Here is a 19,565-nt window from a genome sequence, read left to right on the forward strand (position 1 = left end):
CAGACGAGGCTCAGATCCCGCGTTGCTGTGGCTCTGGCGTAGGCCGGTGGCTACAGCTCCGATTCGACCCCTAGCCTGGGAACCTCCATATGCTGCAGAAGTGGCCCAAAGAAATAGCAAAAAAAAAAAAAAAAAAAAAAAAAAAAGACAAAAAAATAAAAAATAAAATGCCGTCTAGGCAGAGTCCTCCTCTACCCAGATCACACCTCTCCATCCCTCGTTCAGAGCCCTCCCGCATCTCCTTGTCTGTCTCTGGTCCCCTCACTCCCGACACGCAAGCTGCTGCTCTGTCCCTGGAAGCCACCAGGCTCACTCCAGCCTTGGTACCTTGCTGGCGTGGGAGTTCCCCACCACCCTCCCAGCTCGTGCCGCCCCCCTCCTCACCACGCTCTGTCTCTGTTGAAACGCTCTGGGACCGAAAGGGAGAGATCCCCAGATCCGCCTTCCACATGTCCTGGCGCCCAGCTGGGGGAGGAGCGCCATCTGCAGGCGGCCTTCATCCGTCAGCCCCAAATCAGAGATGTCCTCCCTCATCCAAGGTCATCCCCTCCCCAGGACGGGACACACGCAAGGACTGACCCAGGGCAGGTTTAAAGACCCAGCCCTTTCACCCCCAAGCGAGATGACTTAAATGCTGTGTCGAGTTCCTGTGGGCTTGCCTGAGACTGTTGAGTTGGCACTGCCATTCAACTTTCCCCGTTGCCCGATCCTGGTTCCTGACTCCAGATATCGATCCCAAGGACATTCCTTGATAAACCGGCATCTCTGCCCTCAAACCCTCTGGCCAATTAAGCCACCCCGGTGCCTTCCCCAGTTCTCTTGATAGCTAACCACTCCACTACTAGTCATCCCAATCTGAACTTCTCTTAACTGCTTTTTTTTTTTTTGCTTTTTTTTTTTTCTAGGGCCGCACCAGTGGCACATGGAAGTCGGGAGGCTGGGGGTCACATTGAAGCTGGAGCCGCACATCTACACCACAGCCACAGCAACGCAGGATCTGAGCTGCATCTGCAACCTATACCACAGCTCATGGCAACGCGGGATCCTTAACCCACTGATCGAGGCCAGGGATCGAACCTGTGTGCTCATGGATGCTAGTCAGGTTCGTTAACTACTGAGCCACAACAGGAAATTCTTACAGTCAAAATTTTACAAAAGGAGGCTGTTGAACTAGACGACCCGTTCTCCGTTTCCACTTAATGGACTTAAAAGTGAGAAAAACTCGGAGGGTGTGCAATGAACTCTTTATTTGGAGAACTTTGCGTTCCGGAGTGATCTGCTCCTGGACCGAGGGGAGGAGGAATGTGTCTTTCCCAGCACAGTTCAGGGTCAGGATGCGAGGGGTGGAACCAATTTCCCTTCTACCAGAGGGAAACTCCCTGAGCAGCCCAGGGCAGACAGACGCAGAGGCAGGGGGCTGCCAGGAATGGCTTGGCAGTGACCCTGGCTGAGCTGAGGATTTGAAGAGGCGGGTCCTCTCTCTCTGCTGCATGATGTCACTTCCAGGAGGATTAAGCCCCTGGGGGATCAGCCAGCTCTAAACCTTAATAATCCAGATTTGTGATTTAATTCAGTGGGCTGAGTATTTGACACAAGGAGAAGGACAGAGGAGGCCAGAGAGATAAAAACAGACTGGGCTTCCAGGAAATCAGGGAAAGGGGGGGTGAGGCTTTTTTTTTTTTTAGGGCTGCACCTGCAGCATATGGAAGTTCCCAGGCTAAGGGTCAAATCGGAGCTGCAGCTGCTGGCCCACACCACAGCCACAGCCACACCAGATCCAAGCCACGTCTGCAACCTATACCACAGCTCATGGCAATGCCGGATCCTTAACCCACTGAGCGAGGCTGGGGATTGAACCCACATCCTCATGGATACCAGTCGGGTTCATAACCCGCTAAGCCACAACGGGAAGTCCCAGATGCTTCTTTGATTCATCACCTCCAAGCCCAGTCTTATCAAAAACCCCGTCTCCAGCTGTCTGATTGGCACACCTCCTTCTGCTGAGAGATGGAAGCTGAGGGGAATTTGAAGCAGTTGAAGCAAGAAGAGGGGAAGGGTGGATGCTGTGCTGAACCCTTGGAGTCTAACAGGAGAAAAGACTATTTTGACCCGGAGGAAGCTGGGGAAGAGATTGGCAGGTCATGAGGATTTAAGATTCTGTAAAGTCAAAAGATATCATTAAGGCGTTCCTACTGTGGCTCAGCAGGTTAAGAACCAAACACTGTCTCTCTGAGGATGAAGGTTCAATCCCTGGCCTTGCTCAGCGGGTTAAGGATCCAGCATTGCCATGAGCTGTGGTGCAGGTCCCTAATCCGGCTCGGATCCTGTGTTGCTGTGGCTGTGGTGTAGGCCGGCAGCCGCAGCTCTGGTTGGACCCCTAGCCTGGGAACCTCCATGTGCTGTAGGTGCAGCCATTTAAAAAAAAAAAAAAAAAAAAAAAAAAGCCTTTGGAATTTGGGGAGCAGCAACTAGACCCCAGTGCCGTTCACGTTTCCACGCACAGACTCTCCCTTCTTCATCTAGTTCTAGAGATGTGACCCCTGATCCCAGCCGGCAAAGCTATCACTTTTGGCCCAACCTCAGCCCCCGGCGCTGCAAGGCTGTCTCCACACAGCCTCCCACCCTCTCTCCTTGAAGGGCCCCTGGGGATTTGGTCCTCCCCCCGAGGCCGACCCCCGCTGACCAGGTAGAGAGTGACCGGGATTCCAGAACCTCCTCAGCGAGACATCATCTTCACAAACTCTGCAAAGGAAAATTCCCGGTGAGGCACCCGTGTGTCACAGCAACTGCCCTTATTTTTTTAGCCCTTACTACGTGTCAGGAACCACTGGGGACCTTTTGGAAATTAGTTCCTTGACCCCTCGACCCCTTGATTTCCTCATCTACAAAATGGGACTCAGAAGGAGTTCCCGTCATGGCGCAGCGGAAACAAAACAGTCAAGGAATTCCCGCTGTGGCTCAGTGGTAATGAACCTGACTCGTATCCATGAGTTGGTGGGTTTGAGCCCTGGCCTTGCTCAGTGGGTTAAGGATTCAGCATTGTTGCTGTGAGCTGTGGTGTAGGTCACAGACGTGGCTCAGATCTGGGGTGGCTGTGGCTGTGGCTGTGGGGTAGGCTGGCAACTGCAGCTCCGATGCCACCCCTACCCTGGGAACCTCTATATGCTGCAGGGACAGCCCTAAAAAAAAAAAAAAAAAAAGACACAGGCAATGTTCAATAGTCATTATGAGCATCTGATTTCATCTTTTCAACCGATCCTAGAGGGTAAGTACCATTTTACAGATCGGCAGACCAAGGCTGGTGAGGTTGACCAATACGCCGCAGGCCGTTTTTCGATGAATGGAGAGGCCTGGAATGAACACAGGTTGTACCTGCCTTTGCCCTGACTCAGGTCAGATGAACTTACTGGTCCCACCCAGGTCTCGAGGTCCCAATCTGTTCTTTCCTTGCCTGTGACGGGCTGAGGTTCTGTTTCCTCAAACCTCCCTACCTCTTCCAGCTCTTCATGGCTGCCCACTGTACCCCTGAGCCGGGCTAGATCCAGCAGGCATCCAGCAGACACTGGCTAAGATGCAGCAGGCAACAAACATCTACTAAGGTTGGGGATTATATAAGCAGAGCGGAGAGGGTTTAGAGAAGTTCCCTCACTGCCACCCAGGATTTCCCAGCAACTCAATTCAGCAAGGTGTGCAGTCCTAGAAAAACCCCTGCAAAGAGTGGTTGAGAATCCAGCATTGTCACTGCTACGGCTCTGGTCACTGCTGTGGCGTGAATTCGATCCCTGGTCTGGGAACTTCCGCATGCTGTGAGCACAGAAAAAAAAAAAAAAAAATAGAAGAAGAAGAAGAAAAAGAAGTAAATCTACAGATAACAAAGCCAAAGAGGACGTGAAGAAAAGGGAACCCTCCTGCAGTGCTGGTGGGATTGTAAATTAGTACAACCACTATGGAAAATAGCATGGAGGTAACTCAGGAAACTAAATCTAGAACTACTGTTTGACCCAGCAATCTCATCTCCTGGGCATCTGTCCAGACAAAACTTTCATTGAAAAAGATACATGCACCCCTATGTTCACGGCAGCACTATCCACAATAGCCAAGACATGGAAACAACCTAAATGTCCAACGACAGATGAATGGATTAAGCAGATGTGGTACATACATACAATGGAATACTACTCAGCCATAAAAAAGAACGAAACCATGCCATTTGCAGCAACATGGTTGGAACTAGAGACTCTCACACTAAGTGCAGTAAGTCAGAAAGAGAAAGACAAATTCCATATGGTATCACTTACAGCTGCAATCTAATATATGGCACAAATGAACCTATCTACAGAAAAGAAATAAACTCATGGACATGGAGAATAGCCTTGTGGCTGCCAAGAGGGAGAGGGAGGGAGTGAGATGGACTGGGAGTTTGGGATTAATAGATGCAAACTATTGCACTTGGAATGTATAAGCAAAAGGGTCCTGCTGTCCAGAACAGAGAACCATACACAATCATTTGTGATGGAACATGATGGAAGATAATGTGAGAAAAAGAATATATATACATAACTGGGTCACTTTCTAAACCCACTGTCCTGGGCATCGAAACTGTGCCTCCACAGAGACAACGCCTGATCATTAACCTGCTGTGCCACAGTGGGAACTCCAATGCTGGATGCTTAACTGAGCCACAGAGACTGCATCATTACCCCCATTTTGCAGATGGGAAAACTGACCTTTAAAGAGAGTAGGTGACCAGGATACAGCCCAATAGTTAGTAAGAGACAATTCTGGGAGTTTGCTATGGTTGGTTTGGGTTGGGTCGGTCCCTGGCCCAGGAAATTCTGCATACCTCAGGCATGGCCAAAAAAAAAAAAAAAAAGAGAGAGACAGGGGGACATAATCTTGAATTTGAACCCTGTGAGTCTGACCCCAGTGCTAACTAGTCTGCTCTCCTTTTTTTTTTTTTTTTTTTTTGTCTTTTTAGGGCTGCACCCGAGGCATATGGAGGTTCCCAGGTTAGGGGTCGAATTGGAGCTGTAGCCGCTGGCCTACACCACAGCCACAGCAACACCAGATCCAAGCCGCGTCTGCGACCTACACCACAGCTCCCAGCAGTGCCAGATCCTTAACCCACTGAGCAAGGCCAGGGATCGAAGCTGCATCCTCATGGATGCCAGTCAGGTTTGTTTCCGCTGAGCTGTGATGGGACCTCCTAGTCTGCTCCTCTTCTGATGGGACATCTTGCTCCTATGACAAAGGCGCCCAGTGAACAAGGAAGGGCTGAGAGAAGTGGCATCAGAATGGGCTTCGGGACAAGGGTTCCCAAGGAGGGGCCAGGTGCAGAAACGGGGAGAGGGGAGAGGCATGGCTCTTTGAAAGGAGATGGATGCAATAAAAACATCCAAAACCTAACCCCCTCCTCCACCCTCAAACCGGGGGAAGAGCGAGAAGGAATGGCTGACGTGGGGAGAGGGAGGTGGGTTCCCCAAAAGGCTGCTCCATTCAAGGTCACCTTCAAAGTCAACAGTGCCATCTCCGTTAACATCGGCCTCCTGGACCACCTCGGAGATCTCCTGGGAAGTGAGCTTGTCTCCCAGGAGCCTCTGCATGGCCTGCTGCAGCTCCCCCAGCGTGATCTCCCCGTCTCCGTTGGCGTCAAACTGAGTCGGAGCAGAGGGTATCATATAAGCAGCAGCAACAACAAGGATGACAGCAGGGTTTGCTGATCACTTACCGGGAGTCGAGAACACAGCTAAGAGCTCGTGGGCACCATCCGCTAAAAGTCAGCTCCTCGAAAGCAGGTTTTTTTTTTTTTTTTTTTTTTTTTTTTTTTTTTTTTTGTCTTTTGTTGTTGTTGCTATTTCTTGGGCCGCTCCCGCGGCATATGGAGGTTCCCAGGCTAGGGGTTGAATTGGAGCTGTAGCCACCGGCCTACGCCAGAGCCACAGCAACGCAGGATCCAAGCCGCGTCTAAGCCGCGTCTGCAACCTACACCACAGCTCACGGCAACGCCGGATCGTTAACCCACTGAGCAAGGGCAGGGACCGAACCCGCAACCTCATGGTTCCTAGTCGGATTCGTTAACCACTGTGCCACGACGGGAACTCCGAAAGCAGGTTTAAGGAGTCTTGTTCCTTGTTCCACATTTAGCTCGCCTGGTGCTGCACCCCTTTCACTGAGCTACTAGAAAGAAAGTCTTTTTTTTTTTTTTTTTTTTTTTTTGCTTTTTAGGGCCCCACTTGCAGCGTTTGGAGGTTCCCAGGCTAGAGGTCCAATCGGAGCTACAGCTGCTGGCCTACACCCACAGCCACAGCAATGTAGGATCTAAGTCGCATCTGCTCACAGCAACACCAGATCCTTAACCCACTGAGCAAGGCCAGGGATCGAACTCGAAACCTCATGGTTCCTAGTTGGATTCATTTCTGCTGCGCCACGACGGGAACTCCCCTAGAAAGTCTTTTACGTTCTGGGTCCAAACCTACTTGGGAACCAGCTGTCCTTCCCTTGCTGTGCTGCAGCTAACCTGCCTGGGTTATGGCCACAGCTTCCTAGTTGGTGTTCTGACTTCCACGGTGCTCCTATGTAATCTGTTCTCCACACATCAGGACTTCACATTCGTGTGCATTTAAAACACAGATCAGGGGCGCTCCTGCTGGGGCGCAATGGGATCAGCAGTGTCTTAGGAGCACTGGACCCCAGTTTGATCCCTGGCCCGGCACAGTGGGTTAAAGATCTGGTGTTGCCACAGCGGCAGCTCAGGCCACAACTCCAGCCTGGATCTGATCCCTGGCCCAGGAGCTCCATGTGCTGTGGGGTGGCCAAAATGAAAACAAAAAACAAAAAACACTGATCAGGAGTTCCCACTGTGGTACAACGGGATTGGCAGCATCTCTGCCGAACCAGGACGCAGATTTGATCCCCATCCTGGCACAGGGGGTTGTGTAGGTCGCAACTGCAGCTCAGATCTGATTCCTGGCCCAGGAACTCCATATGCCTTGGTGTGGCCAAAAACTGAAACTAAAATAAAATGCAGGTCAGATCTTGTCCCTACCTGGCTTCGAAGTCCTCCAGGGGCTTCCTATCCCACTCATACTGAGATCCTGACAGTACTTGGTGACATGCAAACTCTTCTGGTGCTGGGTTCTGCTGAGACCTTGTTTATGTCCTGCTGCTCTCTCCAGCTCATGCTTCTCCAGCTCTCCAGGCTTCTTACTCTCCCTCAGCTCCCCCTTTCTGCCCGCTGCGTCCTAATCCTGGGCTGTGACTTCCCCTGGGGCAGTGCACCGTCCCACAGAAATACAACACGAACCTCATGGGTAGTTTGTTCTTTATTGGCTGCACCCATGGCAAGCAGAAGTTCCCAGGCCAGGGATCGAACCTGCGTCACAGCAGTGACCCAAGCTACAGCAGTGACCACAATGGATCCTTAACCTGCTGAGCCACCAGGGAACTCCCTTAGGGGTAATTTGCATTTTTCTAGCAGCCCCCACCCACCCACTTATTTGAAGGAGACAAGTGAAATTAATTTTTATAGTCAATTTTACTTCACCTAATATATCTAAAATATCATTTGAGCATGTAATAAGTTTAAAAAATATTAACGAGCAGTATGTTACATTCTTTTTCTGAGTACTGGATTTCATAAGACTTAGCATAATACCCTACTAATTACTTACTTAGTAAGTCCTTAGTGTAGTTAGTTAAGATACCCAGCTTCCAGGGGGACTTAAGCTAAGATACTAAGCCTTTTTTTTTTTTTTCCCCTCCTTGCCAGCAGCATGTGGACGTTTTAGGGATCGAACCTACACCACAGCAGTGACCCAACCTACTGCAGAGACAATGCCAGACCCTTCACCTGCTGTGCCACAAGGGAAGTCCTAAGATGCTAAGTCTCTCTCTCTCTTTTTTTTTTTTTTTTTTTTTTTGCTTTTTAGGGCCACACTTTCAGTGTTTGGAGGTTCCCAGTCTAGGGGTCAAATCAGAGCTACAGCTGCCGACCTATACCCACAGCCACAGCAATGTAGGATCTAAGTCACATCTGAGACCTACACCACAGCTCACAGCAACACCAGATCCTTAACCCACTGAGCAAGGCCAGGGATCAAACTCACAACCTTATGGTTACTGGTCGGATTTGTTTCTGCTGCACCACAACGGGAACTCCCCAAGATGCTACATCTTAACCCAGGGTGTATTCCACACTCACAGCACGTTTCAATTCAGACACAAACTGTTATCAGAAATCCCTGCATTTCGGTTTCATAAAATGCAAAGATGAAAAGGTAGATCCACATCCTCTAGTCATTCTGAGTGAAGATTTTCCAAGAATTGCACTGAGTATTCATTTTCAGATTTAAATGAATGGAAATTGCAGCCTATTGAGTATACGTGGAAAGTAACTGAATTGAAAGAGAGCAAAATGAAATACAATGAACAAGTCAGCCCCTCAGTCACTCGCGCTACATTTCAGGGCAGTGGTTACCACTGTGGACAGAGTATTTCCACGATCACGGGACGTGGAGGGCTTCCTGGGGTTTGGACCCCTGTTTGCCCGATTCTAAAGTCTTTCCTCCTAAACACTAGTTTTTTGTGTTTTTTTTTTTTTTTTTTTTTTTTTTTTTTTTTTTTGCCTCATGTTATTGAAAACTGAGTGAGGAAAGCAATTTATCCGGGTACCCAAGTGAATTTCAGCAAGCCCTGACCCCCACCCCCACCCCCCGGCTCTTTTTTTAAATGGCCGCACCCTCGGCATCTGGAAGTTCCCAGGCCAGGGAGCGAATCCAAGCCACAGCGGCGACCTACACCACAGCTGCAAACATGCTGGATCCTTAACCCACTGTGCTGGGTGGAGGAGTGAACCAGTGCCACCAGAGCCAAGCCGGGTCACGAGCCCACTGCACCACTGCGGGAACCCTGGATCTCATCCTTTTAAGCATCTCTACAACGGGTGCATTCAACCAGATGCTGTCTTTCCACTCCCTTCTGGGGTCTCACAGTCTTGGATTCCTTCCTCCCATTACAAGCATGAAGGTTCGAGGTTCTAACGTGTTTTGTAGATTGCAGAATCTTTTTTTTTTTTTTTTTTTGCCCACCACTTTTTTGGCATTTTGAGTTCCCAGGCCAGAGATCAGATCCGAGCCACATTTGGGACCCATGCTGCAGCTGTGGCAAGGATTCTTTAAACCGTGGTGCTGGGCTGGGAATGGAACCCACATCCTGGCGCTGTAGAGATACCACCAATCCCATCCTGCCACAGCAGGAACTCCCAAATTGTAGGATCTTTTTTTCTTTTACTTTTTTTGCTTCTTAGGGCCACGCCCGCAGCATATGGAAGTTCCCAGGCTAGGGGCTGAATCAGAGCTATAGCCACTGGCCTACACCACAGCTACAGCAACACCAGATCTGAGCCGCGTTTGCGACCTACACCACGGCTCACGGCAACACCGGATCCTTAACCCACTGAGCGAGGCCAGGGATCAAACCCACATCCTCATGGATCCTAATCGGGTTCATTTCTGCTGTGGCACAACAGGAACTCCTAAACTGTAGGATCTTGATGAGACATGTGTATTCCCTGAGCTTCCGCTTCCTCATAGGCAGTACTGGGGTAAATGATTCCTTTTTCCTCTTGTTACTTGTGAGGACTAAGTTAGATAAAACATGCAGAGGGTCCACTGCAGGTGCTTGAAAGGTGCTATTTTACTTACACCATGGTTAGGAAAACCGTCGGCTTGGGTGGGTTCTGCCCACAGTCGGCACTGGTCACAGACCTCGAGGGTCTCCTCCAAGAACCTCCACGACATCACGAAGCTCTTAACTCACCTCCTTGAAGGCGTCGCGCATCTCCTGGACACCGATCATCCCAGCCGTCTCTGCCAGCAGTTTGGGGGTCATGAGTTCCACAAAGTCGTCGAAGTCCACGCGGCCGCCCACTGAGGACGGAAGAGGCGGATCTAGGGAGGTTCCGAGTCCCCTTGCCCTTCACCTCAGTTCAAGGAATAGACCTGCTCCAACCTCTCGACATTCTAGGAGCATCGTCCTCTCTCCGTGACCCCACGCCCTCTTGTCCCTCTCATCTGAACAGAAGTGGACAGGTGTGGAAGGGCAGACATAACGAACCCTTGGTGTGACCTTGAGACAATCTCGCCCTCTTTTTTTCTTCCCTTTTTTTAGGGCCGCACCTGCAGCATAGGGAAGTTGCTGGGCTAGGGGTCTAATCGGAGCTCTAGCTGCCAGCCTACGCCAGAGCCATAGCGACTTGGGATCCGAGCCGCGTCTGCGACCTACACCACAGCTCACGGCAACGCCGAATCCTTAACCCACGGAGCAACGCCAGGGATGGAACCTACATCCTCTCAGACATTATGTCAGGTTCTTAAGCCACTAAGCCACAGTGGGAACTCTGAGGCAGTCTCTTAATTGGCTTTGATCTAGGTGCCCTCATTGGTAGATCTGGAGAAGGGATGGATGAATTAAATGAGCTCCAGATCCCTTCCAGATGTGAAGAGTACATTTCCTTGATAAATGCTGTTTATTCCATCACACTCCCAGAAGCAAGCCTGGCAGCAGTTTTATCCCGGCTTCCATCACAGAATCAGCTCTGGTCTCCACCTAAAAACCCATCCTGTTTGCACCATGATTCATCAACATTAGGCTCCCACTCCAAGTTTGTTTCCAGCATCAAATATAGCTCCAGGAGTTCCCATTATGGCTCAGCAGGTTAAGAACCCAACTCGTATCCATGACTATACTATATATACATGTAGTCTTGCGTTCCACTCATGAATCTTGGCAGTATTAATACCTACATTGAAGACGCATTTGCGAGAGGCTAAGCCTTTACCTATACTAACATCTTTATCCCTTCCTTTCTACAGTTCCACAAAGTGAGGAGTCATGTCACCCTCACTGGGTGGATGGGGAAACAGAGGAGGGGGCTCCTTCCACTTTTCAAAACGACTGCAATTAGTAAATAACAGAACCAGGACCTGAACCCAACTCTCCCTCTGAAAGGCACCCTTTTAAGCACTTCAAATGCTGCCTCCCTAAGTACGTCTGAACCGTCTTCTGCCAGACTTGCAGCCCCTCTTCCCTCCCGTCTCCAACTCTACTCTCAAGGTCTCTATCCTTCCTACTTCCTCCCTCAGCCCTCCCCTCGCCCCAGCCATTCCTCCCACTCCCAGGACTCACAGTTCATGCGGATTTGCTGGCCCAGTTCAATCAGTTCCATCTCCGTGGGCATGTAACCCATCGTCCTCATTAGATTCCCCAAATCCTTACAAGAGATGAACCCATCTCGGTCCTTGTCAAACTCAAGAAATGCTTCCCGGAGCTCTGAAAGTTAAGAGAGAAGAGCTTTGGGGGAACTTGAAACAGTCAATGGGGAAGCACAGCTTCCCTTAAACTATTAATGAAGGACTAACTCAAAAAAGAATACATAAAAAAAAAAAAAACACAAGCAAAAACAGAAAGGAGTGATGTATGAAATGCGTTAGCAAGAAGAAGTCCTGAGACCACTAGATGACAGCACTGATGGCCTTCATATTCTTGGGTGAGGTTCTGGGGAACTTCGAAACCACCAGGAGACTAACAATTTTGGCCTCCTCCTAAAACTCCTATGTTGTTCTTGGGTCTCGGAGACACTGGGGGATGGGGACAGCTTCTGAACACTTTGGAAGGCACTGAAGCTGCCACCGAATTGCAGTTGAGCGGGAAGAGAGGGTGACATAAGGTTTTCACATTGAGGGATTTATACTGAGATGCACAAGGGAACAGAGAGGGGTAAGTGGGTGGATGGCAACAGGAGCGCGTTGGAGGGAGAGCGTTACCTTCAATCTCATCTGGTCCCAGCGGTCTTTCCTGGAAAGGAGGGCAGCAGGGAGGGGATTTGGAGAGAGGTGAGGGATTCCGTTCCATTCTCCGAACAAATCTTCTCTGTCCAAGGCGCTCCCCGTCCTTTCCCGGTCCCCCTTCCTCTGTGCTCCACTCTGTCTTGCTCCCATCTGCTGACTCCCATGCCGTGGCTATGCTCTTCCTCATTCCTTCACACATCCTCACCCCCATCCTTGAACCTTAGTCCCTTTCCTGCTGCCCTTCCCAGACAGACAGCCATCTGCTTGTGCTGAAAGGGATCTGGGAGGCCACGGAATTCAGTCCCCGCTTCTCTGGATGAAGAAAGCCAGGCTTTGAATCACAGCCATTTGATCCTGTTTCCGAGTGAGCGCTGACGGTACCAGGCTTCCACAACCATTGCATTTAAACTTCAGAACCACTCCAGGAGGGAGAGCCAAATCTTATTCCCATCTTAAGAGGAGGCCGAGGGACAGAGAGGTTAAGGAAGCTGCCTGAGGTCACCCAGCTCCTAAGTGGCAGATGCCCTCCCAAAGCAGTCACTTGAGGTCATGCAGCCAGTCAGGTGCATTGAGAATGGGTATTTGAATTCAGGGCTCCTGGCTGGGTCAGAATTCTTTCTACTCTATCTCATTGACTCTTTTCCTCTGTGCTTTCTCCTAGGGGCACCCAGGCATGATCGCTGCCAGCATGACCAACTCCTAAAAGCTTTCAGAATTTCCATTCGTGTTGCCACCACCCATGCCTGGACATACCTGCAGGGTCAGGCTTGGGTCCATGGCACTAGGGTCAGGGTTGGGTATATGGCACTCCACCTAGAAAACTCCATCAGCCTCTGGCCTCTTTCACCCTCCTATCTGCCTTTGTCCCGGGAGACCTCTCCCCAGCTTCTCTTTCTTACTCTCCCCTTCCCCTCAAATCTCTCTCTTTCTATCCCTCTCTCGATCTTAAAGACTAACAAAAGCATGCTCATTGGAAGCAGGTAGACCTGGCCCCGCCACATACTAACCATATAAGCTTAAAGCAAGGGACTTCATGATTCAGAGCCTTAGTTTTCCACATCCCTAAAATGGGAATGGAAGTATTATGGACCTTATGAGTCATTCTGAGGATTAAATGACATCAGAAGACAGAGCTCTTTGTACAAGTCTGGGCACACGGCAAAGACTGAATAAGTGGCAGCTACTGTCATCACGACCATCAAAACCATCATCTCCACCCACCGCCACCGCCACCATCCCCACTGCCACCGCCATCCCCATGGGGGTTCAAAGAAAAGGATGATGATAATGATCAACAATGACATCGTTTTATTTTCTATCTCCTTCTTCGTCTTCCATCTTTTGGTCCCAACTTCTGATTTCAGCCTCACCCGTATCACTGACCCACGTGTCCCCACCATGGTCCCTGGAGTTCCTCTCCCATCTCAGCTCATGCTCTTCCCATCTGCTCCCCCTCTCCTGCTGCACCTGCCCTGTCCCTCCTCTTCCCCGCATCCCTGCTCCCTTTGTCCTGCCCCCGACCCTTCCCCACCACCCCCCCACCTCACCCGCTGTTTCTCAGTGATGCCTTTTCTTAAGAAGATGCGCCCCCGACCCTTCCCCATTGCCCCCCCCCCCCCGCAACCTCACCCGCTGTTTCTCAGCGATGCCTTTTCTTAAGAAGATGCAGGCGGGGCCCATGGGAAACTGCATGGAGGGGGCACGACGGCTCACCAGGCGCCGATCGCAGGATGTTTCCCCTCTTTCCCGTCCTCTGTGTTGGCTCGGCCTCCTTCTCTCCACCACGCCTTCACCAGCTCTTCCCACCTCTCCTGACCTCTCCCTCAGTCACCTCGACTCCCTTAGAGCAGTGACAGCTGGGTCGGAATATCTTTCCCAGGATGGGGAGGGATCAGGGTTGTTCCTGCCTCCCCATCTGGCTTGGGGGAGACTGGAGGGGGAGCCAGTGTCAGCCTCTGACCTTTTATCCCCAGAATGGAATCAGAAGGATAGTTTCAAAAAAGGGGATTAGAGCAGAGGGCATCCATTCCTACAACGTTCCGGCAGGCACACTGTGTGATCGGTCTAAGCCCGACCTCCGTGCATGTGCAGATGGAGAGGACATGGCCCCTGGCTTCACGCTAATAAATCAGGAATGAGTGTAAATGAGCAGAATGCAAAAACCGTGGGACACCCTGACTTCAGGGATAGAGGGATGTAGTGGTTAAGAGGGTAGTATTTGCCCTCCCTCTGCTCACCTCTTCCCTTCGTTTCTTCCTGAATAATTCAAGTGGGAGGGGCAAGGCAGGTGTCTACCCTGGCGGGGTTGCTCAGAGCCCAAGGAGGCAACAGGGTGTCTGCACGGGATGTGGAGGGGACTAGAGGCCATCGGTGCGGGGTGCCAAAATTTAACTAGGGGTGCGAAGGGCCTCTCCACGGAGGGGCAGCTGTGCTGGGGTGGGGGGGTGGGGTGAGGGTGAACCCACAGAGGAGCAAGCAGCCTGGGGTGGATACTGGAGCTCGAGCAGAGTGACCAGGGTATTCGCCTGCAGGTATCACATCGCCTGGGGCAGGGTCTGTGCCGTCAGCATTGCGAGGAGGGTGCCCGCTCAGGGAGGCAGTGTGGTGTCGGGTGTTGATGCCACATCATGGCAAGAAAGGCGCCCCCACAGGGGTGGGATGGCCACGGAGAAGGGCGAGTGGTTGGTTACATGTAAGATTATATCAAGGATAAAAGGAATCAGCTTCCTCACTGGTGGAAAAGGTTCCTAATACAGAAAGGGGAAGAGGGAGAGGGAGCTCTCTGGTGCTGGGTTGGAATTGGAGGCACTGGGATACACTCGTGGGTTTCGGTACAGAGAGGGACACACGAATAACCAGCATGCTGGGGGGGAGGGACATCAGAACACATTCTCTAGTTCAGGGGACACAAGCGTGACACCCTTGCAACCCTGTGCCTCAGAGCCCTCATCTGTTCAAGGCGGGTAGTAAACGCACCTCATCAGTGGGGCTGTCACGAGGGTTGCAGGTGAGTGAAGATGTCCCTGCCTGGACCCAGCAGAGGGACAAAGCTGCTTGGGGAGTATGTGCACGGGGCCCAGAGGGGCGTGGGGAGTAAGAGTGGGTCCCCAGGAGCTCCTGTCGTGTCTTAGTGGTTAACGAATTCGATTAGGAACCATGAGGTTGTGGGTTCGATCCCTGGCCTTGCTCAGTGGGTTAAGGATCTGGTGTTGCTGTGAGCTGTGGTATGGGTTGCAGATGAGGCTCCGATCCGGCGTTGCTGTGGCTGTGGCGTAGGCCGGCAGCCACAGCTCTGATTCGACCCCTAGCCTGGGAACCTCCATATGCCACGGGAGCGGCCCAAGAAATGGCAAAAAGACCAAAAAAAGAGTGGGTCCCCAGCCCTGCTTCCCTTAGGAAGACCCAGTTCCAACCTAAGGGAACCACGGGGCTCCTTGCAGGGGTGGACAGTCACTGGGACCCTTGACACATGATTTTTAATGTCTAATCAAATATCTTGCCTTAAGTTTTTGAAGTTGGTATATGTGGATGTACATTAATTTGCCAGTCCTTCAAGGCAGAGCTCTTTTAACTATGAGAAACAGAGATCACAGTGGAATTTAGTTCTTTTTTCTCCCACATCCATCCCACCCCAGGACAAAAGGTCTGGTTAGGCAGCTGCTGCTCTTGGTTCACTGGTTGAGGCTTGTCAGGATGACTTTATCTGTGACTCTCCTGGCTCATTCCTCAGGATCACAAGATGGCAGCCCCAGCACCGACCATCACATCCACAGTCAGGGCAGGAAGAAAGGAGGGACTGCTGCAACCAGGTCTCCTTTTTGATCAGGAAAACCAGCATTGACTACGCACCAGGAGCTGTGCTATGGGCTGGGGATGGAAGGATGAGGAAAAGAGGTCCATCTACTGCCTGCTTCCTGGTCAGGTCTGGAACACGGTGCTGAGGATTCGGAGGCCACACCTGGCCCCCAGATGGTGGGCAGCAGAGGTGGGAGTCTTGCACGAGACACCGCATTTACTGTCTCCCAACAGGATGGGGACCGCACCTGAACGCTGTGGGGCCTGGGGCCACGCCGCTAAGTCAGAAGCCTGGCGTTGGCCCTCCCGGCTGCAGCCCTCAGAAGCCTCTCCTGTCCTCGGTGCTTCTTCACCTAGGAAATGTGGCTCTGGCCAGAGGGGAGGTTAGAGTTCTTGTGCAGAGTTCAGACAGCCAATCAGGTAGCCGCGAGGCTATTTCAGTGAAAATTACTTAACGTTTTTGAGTTGTATTGGCCCCACTTCAAGGGCTCAACAGCCACACGTGGCTGGTGGCTGTCATTCCACACAGCGTGGACGCGGGACATTCCCGGCATGGCAGAGCTGTCCTGGCAGGAGCCGGTCTAGACGGCTCCTGGCACACTGTTACCGGCGAGCTGTTAGGCTGTGCCCCACCTCGAGCCCAGCACGGACACAGAGAAGGTGGTCAATAATTATTTATTGAAAAAAAAACGGACCGCCCCCCAGACTCCAGCTGAAACAACCCCTTCACACACACAACCCACACAGACGGCAACTCCAGATGCGCTGAGCAAGAGGCGACGCTGCTGCCACCCTCTGCCCGCAGCCTCTGGGAGGGCTAGTAGAAATCTTCCTGGTCGGAGTCGGGCCCTGTGCCTTGCTGGTTCTGAATCTGACTTTGTTTCCGGTACAGACAGGCCACCTGAGGGGAGAGGTCGGTGGTGGGCGGGTCAGGAGCCCTGGGCTGCCCACTGCCTTCCAGGCCCTTCCAGGCCCAGACCCACCCCTCTACCCAGGGCCTCACCTGAGCGCTGGTGGTGGCCTCTTCCGGCTTCTTGTCGTCACGGACTCGAATAAACCGAGGGAAGCGAAGGGAGATGCCCTTCTCGCTGTCCACCTGGCGGAGGCGGGGCCATGATGGGACCTGGTGGCGGTCCAGCCCCCAGCCCACCCCAGTTTCCCATCCAAAGTCTCCTCCTCAGGCCTGCACCTGTGGCCTCAGTTTCCTGATCCATACAATGGGGGGCTAAGCAATGGGGCATGGTAAAAATTCAAGAAAGCAATTAAGGGCTTGAGCCGGTAGCTGCTGGGTGTGCTTTTATCATTATTATTAAGGCTGAGAGGCACAAGAGCACAGAGTCAGGATGTGGATTCTAGAGCCAGACTGGGGGGTTCAAGGTCCAGCTCCCAATCAGGACCCAGGGCCAGTTACACTCCCTGGGGTGCTATTTCCCCATCTGGAAAATGGGGACGTTCAATTTTTATGAAGGTGAGTGAGTGTGAACAAGTGCAGCGCTGGCTTCATCAACTACCCAACAAATGCTGTTCCCATCACTTGTCACCAGGGGACCCCAACTTCCTGATGGGGAGCATGAGTGAGACATTCAATAAAGAAATCAGATTTTAAAAACAGGAGTTCTGGGACTTCCTTTGCGGCACGTGGGTTAAGTAACCAGCGTTGCCACTGCAGTAGCTGGGGTCGCTGCTATGCTTCAGGTTTGATCCCTGGCCTGGAAACTTCTACATGCAGCAGGAACAGCCAAAAACAAACAAACAAAAAATAGGAGTTTTGCCTTTAAATCAAAGTCTGTTTCTTCTTTTATCTTGCTGCGCGCTTGCAAGGAAGTTTCCAGGCCAGGGATTGAAATCATGCCACAACAGTAACCTGAGCCAAAACAGTGACGATGCCAGATCCTTAAACCACTGAGCCAGCAGGGAACTCCAAAAGTCTGCTTCTAATCAGAAAAGCACATGCTAGATTTTGAAGGACCAGAAGACATCCCAAAAGAAATAGTTTGGGTTTGTTTTTGTTTTTTTCTTCTCTTGGCTACAACGTGCAGGAGCTTGATTCAGGGACCTCGGTTCCCAGACCAGAGATCAAAACTGGGGCCACAGTGGTGAGAGTGCCAAATCCTATTCAAAAGACCACCAAGGAACTCTGGAAAGTGCTTTTTTTCCTCTTTCTTCTTCTTCCAGCCACACCCAAGGCATATGGAGGTTCCCACTGGGGTCAAATTGGAGCCACAGCCACTGGCCGACACCATAGCCACAGCAATGATGGATCCGAGCTGCATCAGCAACCTGCTGCAGCTTGCTGCCATAGCAGATCCTTAACCCACTGAGCCACAATGGGAACTCCCAGAACTGCAATGTTAATTTAAGATTTCCTGTTCTTTGGAAGGAGGATGGTGACAGCTGTCCCACTGCAGCTCAGGGCAGTGTGTCTCTGGGCACCGATCCTCTAGCTGACACAGAGGACAGAACCACCAGTGAGGGAAACTAGCCAAGGAATTCTAAAACTTAGTAGCAAGAACATCAACTACAGTTGAGAAAGAAATGCAGTAGCTGACCTAAAATGCTCAGGACGAAGAACTCTTTTTTTATCGAAAAGAACTCTTCAAACGATGAAGCGCTGAGTGTGAGAGGACTGATAGATAGGAAAGCAATTTCATCGTTTCCCTTTACCGCTGGGGGATTTTTCGTTTTCTAGATGAGACCTCAACCTCATGATCTGAAACCCACATAAAACGCAAGCTCGAGTTCGCCTAAGCATCTCCCACAGAGTAAAGATGTGGGCTCCAAGCCCTCCTCCCCACTGTTCCCCCCCCCCAGCTGGAAGTCCTTTGGAGGATCTACCCAGCGGTCCCCCAGTTACTCACCAGGCCCCGGGCGGCGGGGTAGATGGGGGAGAGGGAGAGGTCGGCGCACTTCACCTCCCACACGGCGCTGGGGTCCAGCCAGTGGTCGGGGGCCACAGCCCCGTCGGCGCGAACGTAGGAGCGGGGGGCGGGCAGCACCAGGGCCTGCAGCCAGCGGTGGGAACGAGGGAGAGAGGGTCCTCAAAGTCACGGCCGAGGGCTGGAGGGTTGGGGGCTTGCGGGATGAGGAATACCGGGGTACAGGAGAGACAAAGACGCGCCTCAAAGTAAAACGCTAGAGGTGGTGGCGGTGGAGCGGGAGAAGGTGAGAAGTGACAGATACCCTGGCAGCTGACACAAGAAATTAAAGACAGGCCGAGAGAACAAGAGACCCAGAGCCCGGGAACCCGAGACCCAGAGAAAGAGAGAACCAAGAACGGGACAGCCAGGACCAGAGACCCCAACACGCAGGAAAGCCAGCACCTACCCCCCAAAATGCCTGGGGCAGGGCTGCAGACGTCCCGGTTACTAGGGGCTCCGCTGGCATTCTAAGGGCACGCGCGGGAGCCAGCTGCGCAGCCTGCCCTGAGCCTTCCCGGCTGCGGCCGAGGCACTGAGCGCGGGGAGACCAGGCCCCCTGACCAGCGCCTCCGGCCCGCAGCTGGCAGAGCTGAGACTTGAACCTGGACGGGCTGGACTTGAGCCGGCTGTACTGTGCCGCCCCTGGGCCACCCCCGGCTCCCAGCGTGAGCCTTGCCGGAGGGCAAGAGCCTGTGCGCACCCACAGACGGAGGGCGAAGGAGGCGGAGGGGTCTCACCTGGAGGCTCTGGTGATGCGCCTCCAGCTCCTCGTCGCTGAAGCCAGTTCCGAGCTGGAGAGGACAGGGCGGGTCAGAGGCTCCACTTCTCTCTGCTCCTACAACCTCAGGCCCGAATCTGTATATGCTGGTCCCCGACCCGTCCCTGCCCTCACCAGCACCCACAGACACCTCAGAGGAAGGTAGGGGGCTGCTGGGCCTGTGGCCCAAACCTCCACAGACCCCGAGAGAGAACCCCTCTCCCCGCGGCGGCCCCTGCTCTTTCCGCT

At 52.2% G+C, this 19,565-nt stretch overlaps 2 protein-coding genes across 7 annotated transcripts in view; both read right to left on the minus strand.

The window, feature by feature from the left end:
- Positions 1-1,227: 1,227 nt before the first annotated feature.
- On the minus strand, positions 1,228-13,636 carry CABP5 (calcium binding protein 5). 3 transcript variants are annotated; one of them, XM_013998554.3, is made up of 7 exons: positions 13,476-13,616; positions 11,823-11,853; positions 11,185-11,328; positions 9,817-9,926; positions 5,507-5,654; positions 2,684-2,742; positions 1,228-1,543 (listed from the first exon to the last, which is right to left on the minus strand). In XM_013998554.3, exons 1-6 carry the CDS (start codon positions 13,536-13,538, stop codon positions 2,717-2,719), a joined length of 522 nt encoding a protein of 173 aa, XP_013854008.1. In that variant the 5' UTR covers positions 13,539-13,616; the 3' UTR covers positions 1,228-1,543; positions 2,684-2,716. The 3 variants fall into 3 exon arrangements, with proteins under 3 accessions (XP_013854008.1, XP_084817988.1, XP_084817987.1); XM_084961862.1 differs by having other exon boundaries at positions 1,228-2,742; positions 13,476-13,636; XM_084961861.1 differs by lacking the exon at positions 13,476-13,616 and having other exon boundaries at positions 11,823-12,148.
- Positions 13,637-16,300: 2,664 nt separating this feature from the next.
- The window catches only part of LIG1 (DNA ligase 1), a 66,084-nt gene continuing 62,819 nt past the window's right edge, over positions 16,301-19,565 (minus strand). For all 4 annotated transcript variants that reach the window (XM_084961387.1, XM_084961385.1, XM_084961386.1 and 1 more), the window contains 4 exons: positions 19,297-19,350; positions 18,500-18,643; positions 16,645-16,737; positions 16,301-16,542 (listed from right to left, as the gene is read on the minus strand). In XM_084961387.1, the coding sequence (XP_084817513.1) occupies positions 16,459-16,542; positions 16,645-16,737; positions 18,500-18,643; positions 19,297-19,350 (375 nt within the window). In that variant the 3' untranslated portion in view covers positions 16,301-16,458. The remainder of the gene's footprint in view (positions 16,543-16,644; positions 16,738-18,499; positions 18,644-19,296; positions 19,351-19,565) is intronic.

Source organism: Sus scrofa, chromosome 6 (genome assembly GCF_054392235.1).
Source record: "Sus scrofa isolate SSC_HxYL_T2T_F1_AM1 chromosome 6, Sscrofa_HxYL_maternal_Yorkshire_Landrace_v2.0, whole genome shotgun sequence".
Taxonomy (NCBI): Eukaryota; Metazoa; Chordata; class Mammalia; order Artiodactyla; family Suidae; genus Sus; species Sus scrofa.

Bases quoted from the DNA above. Each gene is read 5' to 3' on its own strand.
- CABP5 (XM_084961861.1), bottom strand. From the start codon at position 12,057: ATGGGGGTGAGGATGTGTGAAGGAATGAGGAAGAGCATAGCCACGGCA. The intron at 5,655-9,816 runs GTGAGTTAAGAG...GCTCCGACTCAG, and splicing joins TGCGCGACGCCTTCAAGGAG to TTTGACGCCAACGGAGACGG. The intron at 2,743-5,506 runs GTGACCTTGAAT...TTTCCTTTGCAG, and splicing joins TGGCACTGTTGACTTTGAAG to AGTTTGTGAAGATGATGTCT.